The sequence below is a fragment of the Cannabis sativa genome, chromosome 5 (assembly GCF_029168945.1).
Source record: "Cannabis sativa cultivar Pink pepper isolate KNU-18-1 chromosome 5, ASM2916894v1, whole genome shotgun sequence".
Taxonomy (NCBI): Eukaryota; Viridiplantae; Streptophyta; class Magnoliopsida; order Rosales; family Cannabaceae; genus Cannabis; species Cannabis sativa.
In genome coordinates, this window is record NC_083605.1 from 33866731 (window position 1) to 33891380 (window position 24650).

A 24650-nucleotide genomic window follows, 5' to 3' on the forward strand; every position below is an offset into this window, starting at 1 on the left:
TGGCGTGGAAATAATAATAATGACATGTGTTAACTTATAATATAGTATAATAATATTTGTGAATATTATTGGTAAATATTATTATAGTAGTAAATGGTATATTTAACACACTTATTATTATAATTATTATTATTATTATTATTATTATTATTATTATTATTATTATTATTATTATTATTATTATTATTATTATTATTATTCTGATAATGTATATATACATAAGGTAATGTATATACGATACCAATACCTATAACAACCGATTTATATGGAATGAGAATCGTTCCTTTTCGGTTCAAGGCGATAGTTTTGCTCGGGTTCAAACACGTTAGAGATTGGTTATTGGGTTCAAAATTTGTACGTCAAAAGAGTGAAACAGAGAGAGTATACGGTTATGCGATATATCGAGTTTTTTTTCGTTCTTGGAGTGGAGTGCCACCTGGGTGAAGTGGGGGTTTGAGATCACTTATGTACGACTTAAGGAAGCCTTTTAGCATTGTATAAGGGTCAGAGGTCACTGTTTCGAGTTTCACCATTGTTGAAGCTTCGAAGGTACGACTTAGAACGGACACGAATTTGAACGTGTTTAAGCTTGTTCTTGGGTCAAGGGAGGTTAGATATGAGTGTATGGGACCCTAAGGATTATTTTTGACGTAAGAAAACGAAGCTTTAACGTGCAAAGAGAAGGAATACGATTTTGACTCCATTAAAGACGGTACACCACCAACGAAGGAGACAACTCTGATCTACCAACTTGGGCCTCTTTTCTTGCATTGATCTTGATCGTTTTGAGATCCTGAGCACTGTGGAGAGCTTCCCCAATCGAAAGGATGCGTCAACAGCAATCGGGGACAAAGTTACACTTTATCGGCGACAAAACTGACGTGAACGTCGACGATCACGTTCTGGGCTATTCTGAGGATCTTGTTCGCAACAAGAAAATTCATTGAGGTGCTCGAGGTATCAAGTGCGGTCTTAGCAACTGAGATAAGAAGAGTTGGAATTGTGCACAGGGTGTATGTTTATGCATACAACTCGGGTTGGGTTGCTATTTAATTTGATTATGTATTGTGATGATTTCCTTACATAATTAGCATCGTTAGCATGAGAATAGTGTTAGGGTCTTACTGCTTGTGTGAGCATAACACTTGCAGGTTATAACTTTATCATGGGTGAGTATAATTTATAGTAAATGATTGCCCTGTTGGATGCCAAGTGTGAGAATAACACAAGGCAGGGCAGGTTACCTCATGTCTGATAAACATGAGTGTATAGTTGATTATCGTATGTGAGTATAATGTGCAATATGAGACTTGATTTATGCATGTGAGAACAACATGCATTGTGAATATATTTTATGGAATGTGAATTATTGATGATTAGTATTAAGAGTAACTTATGTCAAGTATCTAGTTAGGAGGGTTATGTCCTACATAGCTCTTCTTACTGGGTGTTAGCTCACGGGTACTCTGCATGCAGGTAAGGATAAGGCTAAGCAGTGAGATTGAAGAACTCGAGGCGTGGACTGTAACATCCCCGTCTCAAGCCTCCATTAGGTCCTTACACCCACAGAATAATGGCTCTTATACACGAGTACGCCACTCTGGCTACTTCATGGACTGATGACTGACCCTACAGACCAACACAAGTGTTTTCAGCGTGCTTTTTCCTCGCTCGCACACTTCCTGGGAAAACTTGCCAGGAGGTCACCCATCCTAAAATTGTTCCAGGCCAAGCACGCTTAACTGTGGAGTTCTTTCGTGATGGGATACCGAAAAACAAGATGCACCTTGTTGATATAGGTACTACCAATCAATCCATTTAAGCTCTCTTTAACTGTGTAGTCCCATACATACACAACCTCAGAATCATCACACTTGACCTTCCCCAGGTGGTGTTGGATTGCACAGCTTACCCGGTGTTTCCCCATCACGGGACTACTGACTGTCACAATCACTCCCCTTACCGGGTCCGACATCCTCGTCGACCACACTTTCGGCTGGGTCAAGGCTCTGATACCATTTGTAACATCCCCGCCTCAAGCCTCCATTAAGTCCTTACACCCACGGAATGAATGGCTCTTATACACGAGTACGCCACTCTATTTACTTCATGGACTGATGACTGACCCTACAGATCAACACAAGTGTTTTCAGCGTGCTTTGTCCTCACTCGCACGCTTCCTGGGAAAACTTCTCAGGAGGTCACCCATCTTAAAATTGCTCCAGGCCAAGCACGCTTAACTGTGGAGTTCTTTCGTGATGGGCTACCGAAAAACAAGATGCACCTTGTTGATATAGGTAGTACCAATCAATCCATTTAAGCTCTCTTCAACTGTGTAGTCCCATACCTACACAGCCTCAGAATCATCACACTTGACCTTCCCCAGGTGGTGTGGGATTGCACAACTTACCTGGTGTTTCTCCTTACGGATCACGGGACTACTGACTGTCACAATCGTACCCCGTAAGGGGGGTCGATTGTGATAGTCAGTAGTCTCGTGATCCGTAAGGGCCCAATGGAGGCCTGAAGCGGGGACGTTACAAATGGTATCAAAGCCTTGACCCAGCCGGAAGTGTGGTCGACGAGGACGTAGGACCCCGTAAGGGGGGGTGATTGTGACAGTCGGTAGTCTCGTGATCCGTAAGGGGAAATAGCGGGTAAGATGTGCAATCCCACATCGCTTGGGGAAGGTCAAGTGTGATGATTCTGAGACTGTGTAGGTATGGGACTGCATAGTTGAAGAGAGCTTAAATGGATTGATTGGTACTACCTATATCAACAAGGGCATCTTGTTTTTCGGTAGCCCATCACGAAAGAACTCCACATTTAAGCGTGCTTGGCCTGGAGCAATTTTAGGATGGGTGACATCCTGGGAAGTTTTCCCAGGAAGCATGCGAGTGAGGACAAAGCACGCTGAAAACACTTGTGTTGGTCTGTAGGGTCAGTCATTAGTCCATGAAGTAGCCAGAGTGGCGTACTCGTGTATAAGAGCCATTACTCCGTGGGTGTAAGGACCTAATGGAGGCTTGAGGCGGGGATGTTACAAAACGAGGATGTTACATGGACTGCATGTTAGGGGCCTACCACAGTATTTTATTTTAATGTTTTAAATGTTAAACATTGTGAATCTGTTATCTTGATTTAACTAGTTCTTATTTAAGTTTACGGTACTAAAAATATTTTTGTTTTAAACAGTGAGATCTCATGCTTAGATATTTTTCAATAAAGAAGTATTTTATTGTCTTTATCTTATTAAATTTTTTTATACGGACTATCCTGTGTGACATCTCGGGAAATCGGGGTGTTACAATATGGTATCAGAGCAACACGGTCCTAAAGAATGTGGTTAACCCTAACATGTAAAGTTCACCGCCATGAGACGAGCTCGACTCACTGTACTATAAGTGGTTATTACTTATAATTAAGTTGTCTTTAAATTCTGCACGTGGGAGTGTAATATTCTTTTCATGTAAAATTGATGATGAAAATGATCTTTCTTGATTTGTTTTGGTCTGTGTTGTTCAGGAGTTTAAAAATGTCGCCTGGAAGGTCAGTCAGATTGGGTAAAGGTTGAGGTCGAGATCGAGGTCGAGTTCGAGGCCGAGATAGAGGCCAAGATGATGGATGGATGAATGAACCACCTCAAGCACCATAGGAATGGGAAGAGCGCCTTACCGCATTAGAAGGAACCATTCGTAGGCAAAATGAAGAACTTCGTCAGCTGAGACATCAACCAGAGCTGCCAATTCAAATAAGGCCGCCAGAGCCAGACCCACCAGCTGCGGTGGTATATCCTGCTACAGAGGCTAGACATGAGATGTTTGTATAGAGATTTCGAAAACAACACCCACCTGAGTTTGAGGGAGGCATAGACCGAGTGGTGGCTGAAGAGTGGATGAGTCGCATAGAAAGGATTTTACAGATGTTAAGGGTCGATGGGAATGACCGAGTGAAGTGTGCATCATACATCCTGAGGAAAGATGCTCGTATCTTGTGGGAGGTGGTGGAGCAAACAAAGAATGTAGATACCATGAATTGGGATGATTTCAAAAGGGTCTTTAATGAGAAATATTATAACTCAACAGTTCTAGCAGCAAAGGTCAATGAATTTACTGGATTAGCCCAAGGGAGCCTTACTGTTACAGAGTATGCACGAAAATTTGATAGATTGGCAAAATTCGCTCCAGATTTGGTACCTACTGATAGAGTGCTGTTGGTATTATATTTATCCAGGATCTTAGATCTATTTGCAAGTATGTTGATTTAACAACCTAATATTGAACTTCTAAAACGATGAACTAAACACATAAAAGTTAAGAATAACTTACAGTGATTGCAGCGGAATTAATGTCTCCTTCCACTCAGATCTCTAACCCTTGATTCCTGTCTGTAGCAGAGTATAATCAAGATCTGAGCCCGAAAGTTCTTCAGTTGGATGTGATCCTTCACAGTCTTCCAAACTATGATGAGATACTGAATGATGTGAGTGGGCACTTCTCTCTCACTAGGGATTTCGAAATTTCTCTCTTGTTTTTCTCTCTTGATTTCGTGTGACACACTTTGCAAAGCAAAGTTTTCTCAAGCAAAAACATCCATAGAAAGAGAGGAAAGGGGCTGCTATAAATAGGAAAAGGGAAGATCACAACTTTCCAAATAAACAGTTTCCTCTTTTACTGTGTAATTGAATAACTGCCTTATTTAGTGTGATTCACCACTTTCCTATTTAGGCTAGGCTTTGATTAGCAATTAAATGACAAATTAAATTGAAAAATAATAATTGGGAAAAAGCAATGATGTGGCCGGCCATGGTGTGAATGGGCCTCACATGGATTTTGCAGTTTCCTCAATTTTATTTCTATTTCTCCAAAAATGCCATTTTTCCAATTCTAATCATTTAAATGCCAAAACTAATTATTTAATAACTAAAATAGATTATTAAATAATATTGCCATTTAAAATTAATTATTAATTCAGACATGCAAAGTCTCATAATTAATAATTAAACCTAGAAACCCTCTTATTTACAATTTCATCCTTAAACTGTGAGAATTCACAAATTAGACATAGTCTAACTTTTAGAATTATACTTGATTAATCATAAATCAATTATAGAGTCCTACAAACAGTATAGTCTCAACTAGAATGGGGACCATGGATCTATATTCTGAGCTTCCAATAAGTTGAACCGATTTACCAAGTAAATCCCTAACTAATTAATTCCTCGTTGAATCCACTCTTAGAACTTGGAATTGCACTCTCAGACTTATATAGAGCATATCATATGTTTCACGATATCAATATGCTATCTCCTTTAACCATTGTTATAATCTTAATGTGATTTAGAGATCCTCTATATAGATGATTTACATCGAGACGGGACCAATTTACCGTTTACACCCCTCAATGTATTTTGCCCATTTGAACACTTAGTTACCTGTAAATGATGTTTTAGTGATCTAATATATAGTCACTGAAACAAGAGCTCATCCATTTACTTCTATTTAACTAAGCTCAAAAGGAATCATCACTTTACTTCTATACACCAGTAGAAGCTATAGATTTCCATATTTATGTTTAGCACTCCCTATTCAGTTATGCTATCATGTTCCCAAAATATATGTATTATCCTGACTCAAAGCAGGCTTTAACTAATAAATCAAAGAACAAGAATAGCACTCCTGAGATTGAGCCTAAGCATATCAGGATTTAGATTCTCTTAATCTAAGATCAACTTCTGACATTGACTTGGAAAGATACAACGGTAAGTTTACAATATCTTTAACCAAGTTCAATATCGGTCCAGTCCAATGCATACTCCATGCATTCGAAACCAGTATACTTTGCCAATGTTCTGGAAAGAACATAACACTTACTCCAAGTGTAAGTATACTTCATCGCTGATTATCACATCAGTGTAAATCCAAAACACTGATGAACAGGGACCAAATCTTTTGAATCATATAATCACAATCACATTCCACTGTATTGACGATACTGTAATTGTGAATAACTATATGTTCTGGATTTAACTGATTTTGTGCATATATCAAGTATATGTATTAAACCATAAACATGTAACATACATGTAATCATACTTCACTTTTAAATTGATAACTAATTAGATTGTAATGAGTTTTATTTAGGGCATAAAACCCAACAAACTCCCACTTGCACTAACATAAAACAAGTAGTGCATTACAATCAATCTTTTGTCTTGATCCTCTGATCAAGTGTAGTATCTTTGAATCCACCCATATATCTGGAATCAGGTTCATGAGACACATGAAACCTTCCTAACTTATGCTTTACTCATCAAGGGATACTGAAATCCTTACTGCCCATTAAGTACATCTGAACAACCAGAAGACATATCTCTCAAATTTTAAAATTTGGAATTGAGATAAAGCAGTGTAGAATTTTCTTCAGTAAAATAACTTTCTGGTAATTTTGAATTTACAAAGTTATATCTTCTCTGATGAAGCTTGAATTATTATAGATGGGTTTTAACACTCTTCTATAATGATTCCTCCACCCCCAGAGTAACCACCATCTCACAATGAGTCGGTGTGCATATCAGGATCACTAATGCATAGTTCCTTAATAACATATACGTCACTTTTGTAAATCTTTCTTGATTGTCCCTTAATGTTCCCCATTTGATTACATCTCAGATGGCTCCCACTCAATAGCAGATGTCTGGTTAGAAACTTTTAACCTTTTACTATTGTTTCTGGGAACATCTCATTGTGACTTATTATCTTAAGCTGAAACTGTAAGTTTCTTTAAGATTAGGTCAACAACATAGCAGTCTAGTATTTGAAGTGAAAAATACTTGCTAGAGATTTAAGCAATCAAATCAAGATACCATAAAATGTTATGAGAAATAGACATCTTGAATCAGTCTTTCGAATAGACTATGCAAGAATTCTTCTATCTTACTCTCATAATTCTGATAAGTTATTTCTATCCATGTGAATGGTTAGACTTGTTTTTATCAGAGGTGTTCTTAAGTTCCTATCACAATTATTAACCAAAAGAAGATGGGTAAAGAATTTTAATATTCTCCCACTCAACCAAGGTAATGTGAAACAGTATCAAAGAACTTTAATGGTATCAATAATTATTACAACAGTAAATCTAAACTGGAACATATAATCAAGATCAAGAATTTATTCTGATAATAGCTAATTTATTATATTATTTCCATGTTTAAAATTATGTGTCACAAAGGGTACTGTAGAATAAAATCCACCCCTAAGTTTATAGAGATTATGGTCCACCCCTAAAGGTTGTAAATCTCTAAGTGTGATAGAGAGTCTGTGGAGTTGAATATAATCCAGAGTTCATTAGATATAAAAAATCGTTTGAACTGCATATTATTCTTAACTTTTCTCCACCCCTATCAGATCAAAAGATCTTTTTATTAAACAAATTCTCTAACAATTATTCATAAACATAGAAAAAACTTCTAGTGTTTATGTAGTAATAACTCTGTAAAGAGTTTAAATACTTTTTGAATTTGCATCAATAATAAAAACACATACACATTCAAACATAATAAATATAATAATCGGTAATAGATAAAATAAAGAACTGAAGCTCAACTCATAAATTGCAATATAATTGAAAAAGATATTTTATTATAAACCAAAAAAAATTGTTTGCAATATTTATGAGAACCAAACAGGGAATTAAGATCCCAAACTTGAAATCCAAATTGTTTGAAAAACTAAACAATTAATTCAAATGAAAGAGCTTCTTCTTTATTGTAGACAATCTCCATCCACCATCCAGCTTTCTAATCCAACTCGTTAAGACAGCACCCGAGTTTAAGAAGCTTTAGCTATAAGAAGAATAATAAACAAGGTTAGTAGTCCAAAATTATTAATCCAAAAGGATAATAATTCACTAAAAACACATCAGTTTATAAAGAAAATACCTTGTTTCTTTGCGAGATACTTAGGACATTGGGATTTCCAATGGCCTTTCTCATTGCAGTAGAAGCATTTTCCTTTTTGTGTATTGCCAGAAGCTCCAGCATTTTTGTTCCTAGCTGCATTCGCAGCTTGAGCTCGCTTCTTGGCATTTTTCCACTTCTTCTTATGATGGGATTTGGAAGTAGAAGCAACAAGTGCTTCAGGATTACTTGTCTTATTACCATTTCCAGAATTCTGAGGTTTATTCCCTCTTTTCTTGGGACCTCCAATCAAATTTTCATATGTCTGAAGGTCATTGACTAAAGTATGAAAGTCCTGTTCCTTCTTATTCATGACATAATTTGATGTGTAGGGCAGAAAATCTGGAGTCAGGCTATTCAAGATGAGACTCACTTGAGTAGTCTGATCCATTTCAGCACCATGATTCTGGGCTTCTTGGAAATAACTAGCCATCTGGAGAAGGTGATCACGCACATTCTGATGGGGTTCCATCCGTGCGTTGATGAATTTCTTAGTCGCGTCGAAACGAGACTGAATAGATGCCATACCTAATAGCTCAGTTAACTGCGTCATGATTTCTGCAGCCGTGACAGTGTTTGCAAACCTTGTTTTCAAGGTGTCAACCATGCTGGAAAGCATGAAGTAACGAGCTTTATTGTTAGCATTATGCCAACGCTCGAACTTCTCTTTTACAGCTTTGGTTGCATTGTCACTTGGCTGCTCAGGGGACGGCTCAGTCAACACAAACGAGGCACTTTCACCTATGAGAGCAATATGAATGTTCTCTCTCCACTTTGGGAAGTTAGACCCATTTAGCTTATTTTCAGTTAAGAGTGACAACATGGGATTTGACATTTCAATTCAGGATACTACAAGATAATACATAGATATCAGTTATGGTTTATCACAAAATCTCATTTAGAAATTATCAGCATACAGCAAGTAGGAATGACTAGAGAAAATACAAAAAAAAAAAAAATCAAACCTAAATAATTTCCAAGGTTTTCAACAAACTGATATCAGTGTCCCGTTTAGGCGAGAGTCAAAGCTATCATTCATTGAATAGAGTTGTCAGCTCATCTAGAATAGCAAACATTCTAGCAACCTTTTATTCGATCGAAAAGAGAATCTGACGTTGTCCCGTTTAGGCAAGAGTCAAGGTCATTCTTATTTCATGAGCTTCTACCATTGTTTCATATGTTTGTAAGTCTTATACAGTACCCACCATTAGGGTGGTTAATACCAATATAAAACACTTACAAACATACTTATCTTTCGAGATTAAACGGCGCTAACTTGCTAATGAACGTTCCTCCATTAGGGAGGATTACTCACTAAAACAATAGCTATGTAAAACCAACAATGGAGATCGAATATCTCAAAAATAATAAAGCTCATTATTTAAATTGTATTTTCTTCTATTATTTATTTATTTTAAATCTATATATATATTTATTAAATTTTAAATTTAGAATAGAATCTAAATAAAATTTAATTTAATATTTGTAAAATTAAACTTAGATGGTTAAGAAAATAAAATGAATTATTTCCATCTTAGTGTTAAATTTCCAACAAATATTAAGAAAATTACTTAATTTAAGCTGTATTAATTTAAATTAATTTGCAACTCAAATTAAAATTTTCTACAAATATATATATATTATATTTCCAAAAACACACAATTTTTGAAATACATTTAAAATAAATCAAACTTTACTTAGAAAAAATACCTCAAGCAAAAATATTATCTATCTAGATTTTCTTGACTAATTAATCCAATTTCTAATAATATATTTCAGTTCCTTTATTTTAAATTAATCATTAAATGAAAAGATCTTGATTTAAGTTGATTCAAAATTAATTAAAATAATTAATTCACAACTTCAATCTATCTTTCAAGATAAATTCAAAATCATCTTGCATAATTAAATGCTATTTTGAAAAATGATTAATACAATAAATAAAATATATTATGAAAATTATTCAAATTTAAGTTGTTATGAAAATACCCAACTTAAAATAATTTTCTTATTTAATTAAATATCATGAAAATAATAATATCTAAGTATCATTATGAAAATCAACTTAGACATTTAATTTTCAATTTAATTAAATGTATTAAATTCAGGAAACAAATAATTAAGTATAGAGAAGGCTTAATCATTAATTTCCAATTTAATACAAGGAAGAATATCCTTAATTGAATTGTACCAAAATTAATTATTAACCAATTAATTTCACAATCAATGATATTTTCCTAGATTAGAAATAATAATTAGTATGGAAATAACTATCTAGAAAATATCTCAATTCTACTAAGTATCTTTTCAAAATCTGGAAAATATCTGATTTAAGTTATTATAGAAAGAATCTATAATTTACTAACTTAAAATTTTCCAAACATCATTTAATTAAATATCAAAATTAGGTGGTAACTACCTAATTTAAAGATATTCCCTTTTTAAGTTTAAAACCAACTTAAAATAATATCTTCTAAGAATCTTCAATAACTAATTCCTAGAATTCCTCAGCTTAATATTATTATCAAAATATATTCAAATTTAAGTTATTATAAAATTAGTAATTACTAATTCATAACTTAAATAAGAATATTTAATGAAATAATAAAAGTAAGTTTCAGAAAGAATCTAGTTAGTTAAAATTCTTTATTTAATTAAATACAAGAAAAATACAAATAGTTTATCTAGAAATGAAATTCATTAAACTATGTTTTTCTTAAATTAATTTCGAAGAAATTAATTATGTTGCTATTCAATTTTATTAGGTCAAACTAATATAATTAACCTAGCACAGTTATACAAATCAGGCAAATGGGCCTTCACAATTGGGGTTGTTCATGTGAGGGGGGGCTGGGTCCAGTGTGTCGCACCCACTTCTAAGGCTCCCAACTCTCACACAAGGCCCAAAAGAGAGGAATTTAACCTTAAAATGAACAACTGTTATTAATTGAATAGGCCCATTAACTAAATGAGCCTAAATAAAATCTATCAGGTTATGACATTTTATTTAGCAACAACAACCTATATGTATCTATAATAGAAATTAAACATATAGGCTCACACAGGCACACAGATTTGGATGGATCCTATCATGTTACTAAGTCATACACAGATGAAAGAAGTTTGTAAAAATTACCTGTTACAAATTATCTACTTGATCTATCATCAATTGAACCATGGGTTAAAATCAGATCATTTGATCTGTCAACAAGTTAACCCTGGCAATTTAGATCAAGTAATAATAGGTTTTAGATAAAAAAAAAAAAAACTTACAAATAATCTAAAACACATACTCCTGCAACAAGGTTAGATCTGGATAGTTGGATGTAGGATTTATTTAATTTTAAATCTATATTTCGAAAAATAATATTAAAATTAAACCTACCATTTTGAAAAAATTAGGTTTTGGGTAACCTAAATGCATTTCAAAATTAAATTGCTAACTTTCCTTTTAAATTTCATGTTATATAATAAATTAAATAATAAAATAAAAAATGGTAAATACATACCCTTTTCTTATTTTACTATTTAATTTAATTTAAAAATAACAAAATTTAAAAGTTAACAAAAATACCTTATTTCCTCTTTTAAAATTATCATGATTATTATGATCTTATTTTAATTAAGGTCAAGTTACCAAAAAAAATATCTGACCTTAAAAAAAATAAAATAATCAAATTTTAAAGGAAATAAGAAAAAAAAATAAGCAAAACTTGATTTTTTCCTATTTTCAAAATCAAATTACACTAATATCTAAAATTAATTTTAAAAAATAGAATTAATTTATTTCTGATAATTAGATTTAAAATTTGAAAAACAAAAATCAACATACAAAACTACACAAAAAATCGGAATTTAATTCCATGAAATAGCATGAAAAATCGAAGAAAACAAAGGAAAAAGCAGGTGGTACGGACAGCATGCAAAGCATACTCTCCGCGCGCGTGGGAGGGGAGATACAGCCCAGAAATCTGGGCGCAAGCACCCCTGCGCATGATTTCCGCGCGCGTAGGGGAGGTGCTCACCACCTAGGTTTTTCCCGATTTTCAAAAATTCATAACTATTTCAAATTAAATCGAAATCGAGTTCTGTAAAAAAGTAAATTGCTTAGAATTTTCCAAACTATCCAATAAAAATAATTCCAGATACAGACAATCAATTATTTTTCCCAGAATTCACAAACATCAATCAAACATCAATATGACACAACATGAAACCATCCAAATCACAAGCAAATCGTTTTATGTCCAAATTTCTTGCAAGCAAATCAATTACCATGGCTCTGGTGCCAGTTGTTGGTATTATATTTATCCAGGATCTTAGATCTATTTGCAAGTATGTTGATTTAACAACCTAATATTGAACTTCTAAAACGATGAACTAAACACATAAAAGTTAAGAATAACTTATAGTGATTGCAAAGGAATTAATGTCTCCTTCCACTCAGATCTCTAACCCTTGATTCCTGTCTGTAGCAGAGTATAATCAAGATCTGAGCCCGAAAGTTCTTCAGTTGGATGTGATCCTTCACAGTCTTCCAAACTATGATGAGATACTGAATGATGTGAGTGGGCACTTCTCTCTCACTAGGGATTTCGAAATTTCTCTCTTGTTTTTCTCTCTTGATTTCGTGTGACACACTTTGCAAAGCAAAGTTTTCTCAAGCAAAAACATCCATACAAAGAGAGGATAGGGGCTGCTATAAATAGGAAAAGGGAACATCACAACTTTCCAAATAAACAGTTTCCTCTTTTACTGTGTAATTGAATAACTGCCTTATTTAGTGTGATTCACCACTTTCCTATTTAGGCTAGGCTTTGATTAGCAATTAAATGACAAATTAAATTGAAAAATAATAATTGGGAAAAAGCAATGATGTGGCCGGCCATGGTGTGAATGGGCCTCACATGGATTTTGCAGTTTCCTCAATTTTATTTCTATTTCTCCAAAAATGCCATTTTTCCAATTCTAATCATTTAAATGCCAAAACCAATTATTTAATAACTAAAATAGATTATTAAATAATATTGCCATTTAAAATTAATTATTAATTCAGACATGCAAAGTCTCATAATTAATAATTAAACCTAGAAACCCTCTTATTTACAATTTCATCCCTAAACTGTGAGAATTCACAAATTAGACATAGTCTAACTTTTAGAATTATAATTGATTAATCATAAATCAATTATAGAGTCCTACAAACAGTATAGTCTCAACTAGAATGGGGACCATGGATCTATATTCTGAGCTTCCAATAAGTTGAACCGATTTACCAAGTAAATCCCTAACTTATTAATTCCTCGTTGAATCCACTCTTAGAACTTGGAATTGCACTCTCAGACTTATATAGAGCATATCATATGTTTCACGATATCAATATGCTATCTCATTTAACCATTGTTATAATCTTAATGTGATTTAGAGATCCTCTATATAGATGATTTACATCGAGACGGGACCAATTCACCGTTTACACCCCTCAATGTATTTTGCCCTTTTGAACACTTAGTTACCTGTAAATGATGTTTTAGTGATCTAATATATAGTCACTGGAACAAGAGCTCATTCATTTACTTCTATTTAACTAAGCTCAAAAGGAATCATCACTTTACTTCTATACACCAGTAGAAGCTATAGATTTCCATATTTATGTTTAGCACTCCCTATTCAGTTATGCTATCATGTTCCCAAAATATATGTATTATCCTGACTCAAAGCAGGCTTTAACTAATAAATCAAAGAACAAGAATAGCACTCCTGAGATTGAGCCTAAGCATATCAGGATTTAGATTCTCTTAATCTAAGATCAACTTCTGACATTGACTTGGAAAGATATAACGGTAAGTTTACAATATCTTTAACCAAGTTCAATATCGGTCCAGTCCAATGCATACTCCAAGCATTCGAAACCAGTATACTTTGCCAATGTTCTGGAAAGAACATAACACTTACTCCAAGTGTAAGTATACTTCATCGCTGATTATCACATCATTGTAAATCCAAAACACTAATGAACAGGGACCAAATCTTTTGAATCATATAATCACAATCACATTCCACTGTATTGACGATACTGTAATTGTGAATAACTATATGTTCTGGATTTAACTGATTTTGTGCATATATCAAGTATATGTATTAAACCATAAACATGTAACATACATGTAATCATACTTCACTTCTAAATTGATAACTAATCAGATTGTAATGAGTTTTATTTAGGGCATAAAACCCAACAAGTGTGAGCACATCGATTTGTGGAAGGTCTGAAACCAATGATTGCTCGAGATGTGGAAATTGTGTCAATCGGTCAATTCAGTTATGCTCAAGTTGTCGAAATGGCTCTTACGGCTGAGCGGAGTGAAAACAAAATTTGGAAGGAAAATGCTGACAGGAGAGAATCTAAGAAAGGTGGAGCCAATTCTAATGACCACAAGAAAAGGGGACAAGATCATTCTGGGCAGTCAAGTCATGACATAAGGTACAAAACTGATAACGACCAACGATCTAATGCCAATAGTGGGCGAAACATTCTAGAATGCCCTAAATGTACCAAACGTCATCTCGGCGAGTGTCGCACAAAAGCATGCTACAAATGTGGAAAGGAAGGACATATCAAACACAATTGCCCATTGTGGGGACAGACTGGGAACAAAGCAGAACCCAAGAAAGATGACAATGTTGGGAATATTTTACGAGGATCTAGATTTTCTAACAAGTATCTTGAATTAACATCCTAAATATGAATTCTCTAAAACAATGAAAATAAAAACATAAGGGTTTAAGAAAACCTTACATTGGTTGCAGTGCAATATAATGACTCCTTCCGTTCAAGATCTTTAGCCCTTGATTCCTTTTTGTAGCAGAGCATTATCAAGATCTGAACCTGGATCTCTTTCTCTCCTTCGGGTTTGGGTACCACCGTCTTACTCACTATGATTTAGTACTTGACTTGCTATATGTGGGCATGGAACTCATTCACTAAGGGTTCGAATAGGTGAAGAATAATGAAGGAGGTGAAATCTCTATAGAAGGAACTCTCTCATCTAGGTTTGGTTGAATAGTCAAGTTGACAAAGTGTCAAGTGGATGAGATGAGAGCATCATGTTCCTCTTATAGTGTTTCAACTAGGGCTTAGGGTTGAATTATACGGATTAAAAAAGAATAAAATATTGAGCAAAAATTACACTTGGTCGTACACATGAAATGAGCTAATCTCTAGTTACAATTTTGCCACTTTTTCCAACCACTTATTCTTCTTTTCAATAATACCATATTTTCCAATTCAATCTTGTAAATGCCAAAACTATTTATTTAATAATTATAATTAATTACTAAATAATTTTGTCATTTATGTAATTTATTAATTAGACCATACAAAGTCTCTTAATTAACAAATTGACCCCAAAACCTCTTTTCTTTACACTTAAGCCCTTGCTTAGTGAAAATTCATAAATAAGACATAGTCTAATTTTAGAATTATAATTGATTAAATAAAATCAATTAACTGAGTTTGCAAGCAGTATTATCTCAACTAGTGAGGGGACCATGGGCCTATATAACCGAGCTTCCAATAAGCAGATCTAGAATTTACCAAGTAACTTATTAATTCTTCATTGATTCACTATAGAACTTGGAATTACACACTCAGTTATGTAGAACGCTCTATATGTACCACGATATAGATACGTTATGATTATCCATTGTTACAATCCTAATAGTCAAGGATCCTCTATAGATGATCTACAGTGAATAGGGAAAAATTTACCGTTCTACCCTTCAATGTATTTTATCCTTGAGACACTTAGCTACCTATAAATGATATTTCAGTAAACTAATATAATTACTGAAATAGGATCTCAATCATTTATCTCTATTCAGCCAAGCTCGAAGGAAATAATCGTTTCACTTCTATGTCCAGATAGAAGCTATAGATTCCATATCTATGTTTAGAGCTCCCACTCAATTGTACTATCATGTTCCCAAAAGGTACGTATCACCCAGACCAAAAGGTAGGCATAACTAACAAATCAAACAACACAAATAACACTCTTGAGATCGAACCTAACCATGTCAAGATTAAGACCCATAGACCTAAGATCAACCATTGATATTGACTTAGAAAGATATAACAGTAAGTTGAGGATATCTTATCTAAGATCAATATCGGTCCCTTCCAATGTATACTTCATACGTCCGATACTGGTAAGCTTTGTCAATGCCCTCTAAAGGACATAACACTTATCCAAGGTGTAAGTATACATATCGCTGATTACCATGCCAGTCTAAATCAAGTGAACTGACAAATCATGGGAATTAAACTTTTGAACATATAATCATGATTATATTCCACTATGCTGACAACACTATAATCATGAACAAATACATATGTTCTGGACTTAATAGAATTTATATATCAAACATAATCATGAAATAAATCATGTGAACCATACAACATAAAACGATTTCTGATCTTTATTAATTAGTAAATCAAATTATATTGAAATGGGTTTTATTTAGGGCACAAAACCCAACAAACAACTACGTTCCAGCCAGAATTTTTGGCATCACTCAAGTAGAAGTTGAGGCCAGTCCTTCGGTTGTATCGGGTCAGATTCCAATGGCCAACACCACTTGTAAAGTTTTGTTTGAATCTGGTGCAACTCATTCTTTTTTTGCTAGCACATTTGTTAATCATATAAATGCACCAAGTGAATTATTTCCTGTGGGGTTTTGGACCATGTTACCATCTGGGGAGGTTGTAATCTCTAGAAACTGGCTTAGGGGTATACCTGTTACGATAGATGGTAGGGAATTATTTATAGACCTGATTGTATTAGATTTATTTGATTTTGATGTAATCTTGGGCATGGATTTTCATACCAAATATGGAGCATCAATTGACTGCAAGCAAAAGAAAGTGGTTTTCACACCAGAAGATGGAGAGAAATTCGAGTTCAGGGCCGCACCCCTATTATTTCAGAAATAAAGGTTGGGCAACTATTGTAGCGTGGTGTTAGAATATGTTTTACCAGGATCTAGATTTACTACTGTGTATGTTATTTAACATCCTAAATATGAATTTCTAAAACAATGTAAATAAACACATATAAATTTTAGGAAACCTTACAGTGGGTGCAGTGGAATATTAATGGCTCCTTCCACTCAGATCTCTAACCCTCGTATCCTATCTGTAGCAGAGTATCACCAAGATCTGAGCCCGAATGTCCTTTTCTTGATTTTGGATTCTTCACAGCCTTACACACTATGATTGAGATATCACTTGATGTGTGTGGGCACTCACTCTATTACTCAAGGTATGAAAATAATATGAAGAAGGAAGAGAGGGGCTGGTTCGAAAATAAAAGAGGGATGGCACAGAAAATTTTTCTGAAGGCAAGAAATTTTTTCATCTTTTAAGTGTGAGTCATCACTATCTATTTATAGGAAACCACCTAGGTTTAGGTTAGGATTTATTAGGCATTAAAATAATAGAAAAATTAAGTGGAAAATCCCATATAAGTGGTCGGACATGGATATGGGCCCCACTTTGGAATTTTTCCACTTTTGATAAATTTTCCTTATTTTCTCAAAAATACCATTTTTCCAATTCTAACCATTTAAATCCAAAACTATTTATTTAATAATTAAAATTAATTATCAAATAAAATTGCCATTTAATATATTTATTAATTAGAGTTAATAAAGTCTCTTAATTAATAAATAAGACCTAGAATCTCTTTTCTTCACAATTAAGCCCTTGCTTAGTGAAAATTCATAAACAAGACATAGTCTAATTTTAGAATTATAATTGATTAATTAAAATCAATTATCTGAGTCTTACAAGCAGTATGGTCTCAACTAGTATGGGGACCATGGGCCTATACAACCGAGCTTCCAATAAGCAGAACTAGAATTTACCAAGTAAATTCCCTAACTTATTAATTCCTTATTGCATCCACCATAGAACTTGGAATTGCACTCTCAGTCATATAGAACGCTCTATATGTTCCACAATATAGGTACGCTATAAACAATTAACCATCCTTCTAATCTCAATAATCAAAGATCCTCTATAGATGATTTACACCGAGTAGGGATAAATTTACAATTTCACCCCTCAATGTATCCTTAAAACACTTAGCTTCCTATAAATGATATTTCAATGAACTAATATATAATCACTGAAACAAGAGCTCTTCCATTTACCTCTATTAAGCCAAGCTCGAAGGAAATCATCATTTCACTTCTATGTCCTGATAGAAGCTATAGATTCCATATTTATGTTTAGCGCTCCCACTCAATCATACTACCATGTTCCCAAAATGTACGTATCACCCTGACCAGAAAGTAGGCTTAACTAAGAAATCAAAAAACATGAATAGCACTCCTGAGATTAAACCTAAGCATGTCAGGATTAAGATCTTTTGATCTAAGATCAACCAGTGATATTGACTTAGAAAGATACAACGGTAAGATTATAATATCTTTACCAAGATCAATATGGGTCCCAGTCCAATGTATACTCCATACATCCGAAACTAGCATACTTTGCCAATGTTCTGGAAAGAACATAACACTTATTCTAAGTGTAAGTACACTTTATCGCTGATTATCACATCAGTGTAAATCCAGTGCACTGATGAATCAGGGACTTTGTCTTTTGAAGCATATAATCACAATCACATTCCACTGTGTTGACATCACTATAATTGTGAATGACTATATGTTCTGGACTTAACAGATTTTGTATATATTAAACTATAAATATGAAAACTACATGTAAACATAAATGACTTCTAATCTTTCATTGATAACAAATCAAATTAAATTGAAATAGGTTTTATTTAGGGCATAAAATCCCAACAAACTCCCACTCGCACTAACATAGAACAAGTAGTGCATTTCAATCAAAGTATTGTCTTGATCTTTAGATCAAGTGTAGTATATTTGACTCAACCCAAATTTCTCGAACTGTAAGTATGTGGCAAGCTACTGCTTTCTCTACCATTACTTCCTTTGTGTTCATAAAACATTATGCAACATTATTTGCTATATGCATTACTCATTTAGGGATACTGAATTCTTTACTGCTTATAAAGTGCATTTGAATAAACAGAAGACGTGTCTCTAATTCTATCCAAAATGGAATAGAGATAACACAGTGTAGAATTTTCTTCAGTTGAATAACTTTCTAGTAATTTCGAAATTACAAAGTTATGTATCTTCACTGATGGAGCTTAAATTATTATAGATGCACTTTTACATCCTACTAGAATAATTCCTCCACCCCCAGAGTAACCACCATCTCAGATTCTTTATGAGTTGGTGTAGATGTTAGGACTTCTAATACACATCCCTATCATCTAACATATAGGTCACTTTTAGAAACCTTTCTTGACCGTCTCTCAATGTTACTTGTTTGATTACATCTTAGATGACTCCCACTCAACAGTAGGAGTCTGGTTAAATTCATACATTGAAGTACATTTAACCTCTTACTATTGTTTTGAGGGATATCTTGTTGTGACATATTATCTTATAGATTAAGTCATCAACATATCAATCTAGTATTAATGTAAAAATACTTGCTTAAGATTAAGTAATCATTAGAGATACCATAAAACTTTCATGAGGATTAGGAATTTTTGCCTAAGTCATTTGAATAGACTATGCAAAAATTCTAGTATCTTATTCTCAAAGTTGTGATAAGTTATTTCTATCCATGTGAATGGTTAGATTTACTTTCTCAGTTTAAACCTAAAGTTCTATCACAAGTGTCATCCAAATGAAGATGGGCTTAGAATTTTAAAATTCTCCCACTCAAATAAGGTACTGTGATTATGTGTACAAGAACTTTTATTGGTATCAATTTCTATTACAACAGTAATATATTAATTGGAACATAAATTACGATCAAGAAAATGTTCTAAATAATTTGCTAATGTATTATATTACATTCATGTTTAATGAAAATATGTGTGCCATAGAGATACTGTGGTGTATTGAGTATAGTCTAGAGTTCAAAATGAACTACATATTTCAATAGTTTAATCCACCCCTAAGTGATATAGAGATCATGTGGAGTTATGAATATAATCCATAGTTCAATAGATATAAGAGATCGTTGAACTGCATATTATTCTTAATTTTTTCCACCCCTATCAAATCAAAAGATCTTTTTATTAAACAAATTTTTAATAATTGTTTTAGAATTAACAATTATTCATAAACATAGAAAAGAAATTCTAAGTGCTTATGTAGTATTAACTCTTTGTAGAGTTTAATATACCATAGAATTTGTATCAATAATAAAACACATACACATATAAACATTATAAACATTTAAATATAATTGGTACTGGCATACTCAAGATAAAGTAAATGAAGCTCAAATTTGTAAATGCAATTCATTGCTAAAAGAGAAATTTTATTAAAATAATATTCCCAAAAAATGAATTGTCTGCAATAATATGAAAAATAGGGAATAAAAATCTCAAACCAATAATTAAAATATAAATTGTTCTTAAATTAAAACAATTAATTCAAAAAAAAAAAATAGAAGATTCTGAGCTTCATCTTCAATCTTGGACTATCTCCACCCATCTGTCCAACCATCTGACTTAACTCGCTAGGATTGCAATCCAAGTTCAAGCAGCTGGAGCTAAAATAAGAAGAAAAATAAACATGGTTAGTAGGTCCAGAATTAATAACCCAAGTGGATAATAATTCTCTAAAACACATGAGTTTATAGCATAGAAAGAAATACCTTGTTTCTTTGCTAGAAACTTAGGGCATTTGGGTTTCCAGTGGCCCTTTTCATTGCAATAGAAGCATTTTCCTTTTGGCTTATCACCGGGAGTAGCAGCCTTTTTGTTTTTAACTGTTTTCACAGCTTGAACAGGCTTCTTGCTATTCTTCCACTTCTTCTTGTTGTTGGGTTTGGAAGTAGAGGCAATGTTTGCCTGAGCCTTAGCCGCCCCATTAGCATTTCCAGAATTAGGAGCTTTAGATCCTCCTTTCTGTGGTCCTCCAATCAAATTTTCAAATGTCTAAAGGTTGTTTACCAACTCGTGAAAGTCAAGTTCCAACTTGTTCATGACATAATTTGAAGTATAAGGTAGAAAGGCAGGAGTCAAACTGTTCAAGATCAGACTCACTTGAGTTTTCTGATCCATAAGAGCTCCATGATTCTGAGCTTCTTGGAAGTAGCTCGCCATTTGGAGAAGGTGATCACGCATGTTCTGATGAGGTTTCATCCGTGCATTGATGAAATTCTTTGTCGCTTCAAAGCGAGCTTGAATTGATGCCTGCCCGAATAGTTCAGTCAACTGGTTCAAGATTTCTGCAGCTGTGGGAGTGTTAGCAAACCTTTTTTTCAAGGTGTCAACCATGCTAGACAACATGAAGTATCGAGCTTTGTTGTTGACATTCTACCAACACTCGAACTTCTCCTTTACTGCTTTGGTTGCATTCTCACCCGCCTGCTAAGGAGCCGCTTTAGTTAACACAAACAGGGCATTTTCACCAATGAGAGCAATGTTAATGTTCTCTTTCCATTTGGGAATGTTAGATCCATTCAGCTTATTATCAGTCAACGGTGACACCATGGGGTTAGTCATTGTCATGTTTGATACTACAAATAACAATAAATAGAAATCAAGTAAGGTTCAACACAAAATCTCATTCAGAAATTATTAGCACATAGCAAGTAGGAATGACAAGCGAAAATACTAAAACATACAATCCTAAATAATTTCTAAGGTCTTCAATAAACTGATATTAGTGTCCTGTTTAGGCGAGAGTCAAAGATAACATCCATTGAATAGAGTGTTGACCAAAAGTCAATCACTCACTTATTTTGATGATAAACAAATATTTATTTATTATTTGTTACTAATCTTTTCTTGACCATTTTGCAAGCAAATTCACAAAGTATCAATATTTGCTCGGTAAAGTCAAACATAATCAAAGAAGTGGATTCAACAAGTATATCAACTACTTCATACTTCATAAGATCAAAAGTTTTATCAAGAGATCAAAAATTCAAGACCCTATCCAAAAGAGGACTTCAAAAACTAAAAGTCAAAAGTCAACCCGAAAGTCAAAGTCAAAGTCAAAGTCAACTCTCGGAAAAAAGTCAACTTTGGATCAAAACATGCAAATCAAGTTAGGAAGCTCATCTACATCAAGAATACAAACAATCAAATGGTATAAATTTATTTTAGTCTTGTTAAAGTGATTTGCATAGTATACTAGGGTTTATAAGTACAAGTTTTGGCCCACTCACTAACTTGTGCAACAAGTTTTCTACACGATAGTCCAAAAATTCTTTTGATTGAATTTCTAAATCACATTTTTTTTAACTAAGAGAACAAAATTGGAATTTTTGAAATCGGATAATCGAGTAAAGAGTTATGCGCGTTTTAGTGCCGAAAAATGCAAGTTTTGAACCTGCCTGATTTTCGGCCTACCTATTGAAAATAGGTAGTCCGTTTTTCGCAGTTAGGTAGTCCGTTTTAAAATAGGTAGTCCGTTTTTCCCAGGATTCTTTTTGAAAAATGTGCTAACGGCTAGTTTTTGTTCCTACACTATATAAACTTGTTTTTCACTCAAAAATTAAGGTTGGTTGAGCTTCTATTCATCATATAACATCATTCTAAGTGTTCTAAACTAAAGAGTTATTATCTTTTCATAAACACACCAACCACACACACTTGAGCCAAACTTGTTCTTATCTTCTCTAGTGTGCTTGCAATTCTCTGTAGGGTTTTACATTGTTTTCCATCTTATTATAGAGAGTTTGCTTTGTATTTCAAAATTACATATTCATTGTATTGAAAGGTGAGGTTGGCACCGGTAGAAAAACAACTCGGTTGTAGGTGAGGTTGACACCGGTTTTGTAAACAACCCGAGAAAAGTGAGATTGGCACTTCAACAATCCGGCGAGGTTGATAGTCCTTGGAAGAAAACTATTGTGAGAGGTTTGGGAAAAACCTTGGTGAAAAATTCCCCGGTTGTAAGGGTTAGTCAAGCCCGTTAACTTGGCTCGATATTGGAACTCAAAGCTAGGTCCATAGCTTTGAAGACCAAGGACGTAGGTGGCATAGTTCTACCGAACCTTGTAAAAATTGAGAGTTTGCATTTTCTAATCCTTAAACTCTTTACTTTACAAGTTTGATTATTTGTCATAATATATTGCTTGCCATATTACTTGCTTTTATTTGATTAAGTGGCTAATTGCTTAATTTTGTGTTAAAAGTTTTGATATAACCGAAATTAGTATAAATTTCCAATTCACCCCCCCTCTTGGAAACATATCTTGGGCTAACAATTGGTATCAGAGCAAGGGCTCAAATAATTTGATTAGATTTCACAATCTAGAGCATGGCGTTTCCAAGCAATTCACACAATAACATGCTAGAAGGTTTAAGCACAAGTAGAGCACCATTCTTTGATGGGGTAGACTTTCCTTATTGGAAAATTAGAATGGAAACGTATCTTCAATCCATTGATTATGATTTGTGGCATATTGTATGTTATGGTCCTTACATTCCTATGCATGTTGTAGATGGTGTAGAAACTATAAAGAAATATGATGCATATAATGAAAATGATAAGAAGATGATGTCTAAGAATGCTAAGGCTAAGTATGCTTTAATATGTGGACTAGATAGAGATATGAACGTTCCTCCATTAGGGAGGATTACTCACTAAAACAAGAACTATGTAGAACCAATAATGGAGATCGAATATTCTCATAAAAAAAAAGCTCATTATTTAAAATGTATTTTCTTCTAATATTTATTTTAATCTATTTATTTTAAATATATATTTATTTAATTAAAATTTCCAATTTAGAATAAAATTCTAAATATACATTTTAATTAAATTTTTATAAAATTGTACTTAGACGGATACGAAAATAAATTAAATTATTTTCCATCTTAGTAATAATTTTCAATAAATATTTCAAAAATTATTCAATTTAAGTTGTGTTAAAATTAATTAATACAGTAGAACCTCTATCCAAGAATACACTTGGGACCAAGTAAATTATATTCTAATTGGGAGGTTATAACTAAATAGAGTTACACTAGAAAAAAAAATTAAAAAACAAAAAAATATCAATGTAATAATAATAATACATAATCATTAATACTATATCATAATAGAAATATTTTAGAGTAAATATAATTTCATACATGTATTATATAATCTAAAATAAAATTATTAATTTTACATAAATAAATTTACAAAATACATACATATATTTTCTTAAGATGTAATTATTCTTATATAGAGGTATATTTTGTTAATACGGGACTTAGAAAAACTTAGAAAATGTATAACTAATTACAATTTAGAAGTTATTCTTATTTATAACTGGCCCAAATAGGGACTTGATTTTTTTATAACAAATTAGAGGTTATTCTTGAATAGAGTATTCTTAAATAGAGGTTCTACTGTAATTAATTTACAACTCAAATTTCATTTTTTATAAATATATATTGCATTTTGAAAATTAATGTATTTAAAATAAATACAATTTTTGAAAATGCTCTAAAATAAAATAAAATAAATCCTGAAAAATTATTCTAATTTTATGTTGGTTCAAAATTAATTAAAATTTAATTTTTAACACAAATATAATTTTCCTATTTAATTAAATATTTAAGAAAATTATCAA

The 24650-nt window shown here is 33.1% G+C and overlaps 1 protein-coding gene across 1 annotated transcript in view; it reads left to right on the top strand.

The window, feature by feature from the left end:
* Positions 1-16949, top strand: part of LOC115717660 (uncharacterized) — a 34440-nt gene extending 17491 nt beyond the window's left edge. The window contains exons 2-6 of the mRNA XM_061116387.1: positions 3526-3549; positions 3656-3787; positions 3830-4212; positions 14280-14441; positions 16481-16949. Coding sequence (XP_060972370.1) covers positions 3526-3549; positions 3656-3787; positions 3830-4212; positions 14280-14441; positions 16481-16949 — 1170 coding nt within the window. The remainder of the gene's footprint in view (positions 1-3525; positions 3550-3655; positions 3788-3829; positions 4213-14279; positions 14442-16480) is intronic.
* The last annotated feature ends 7701 nt before the right edge of the window (positions 16950-24650 follow it).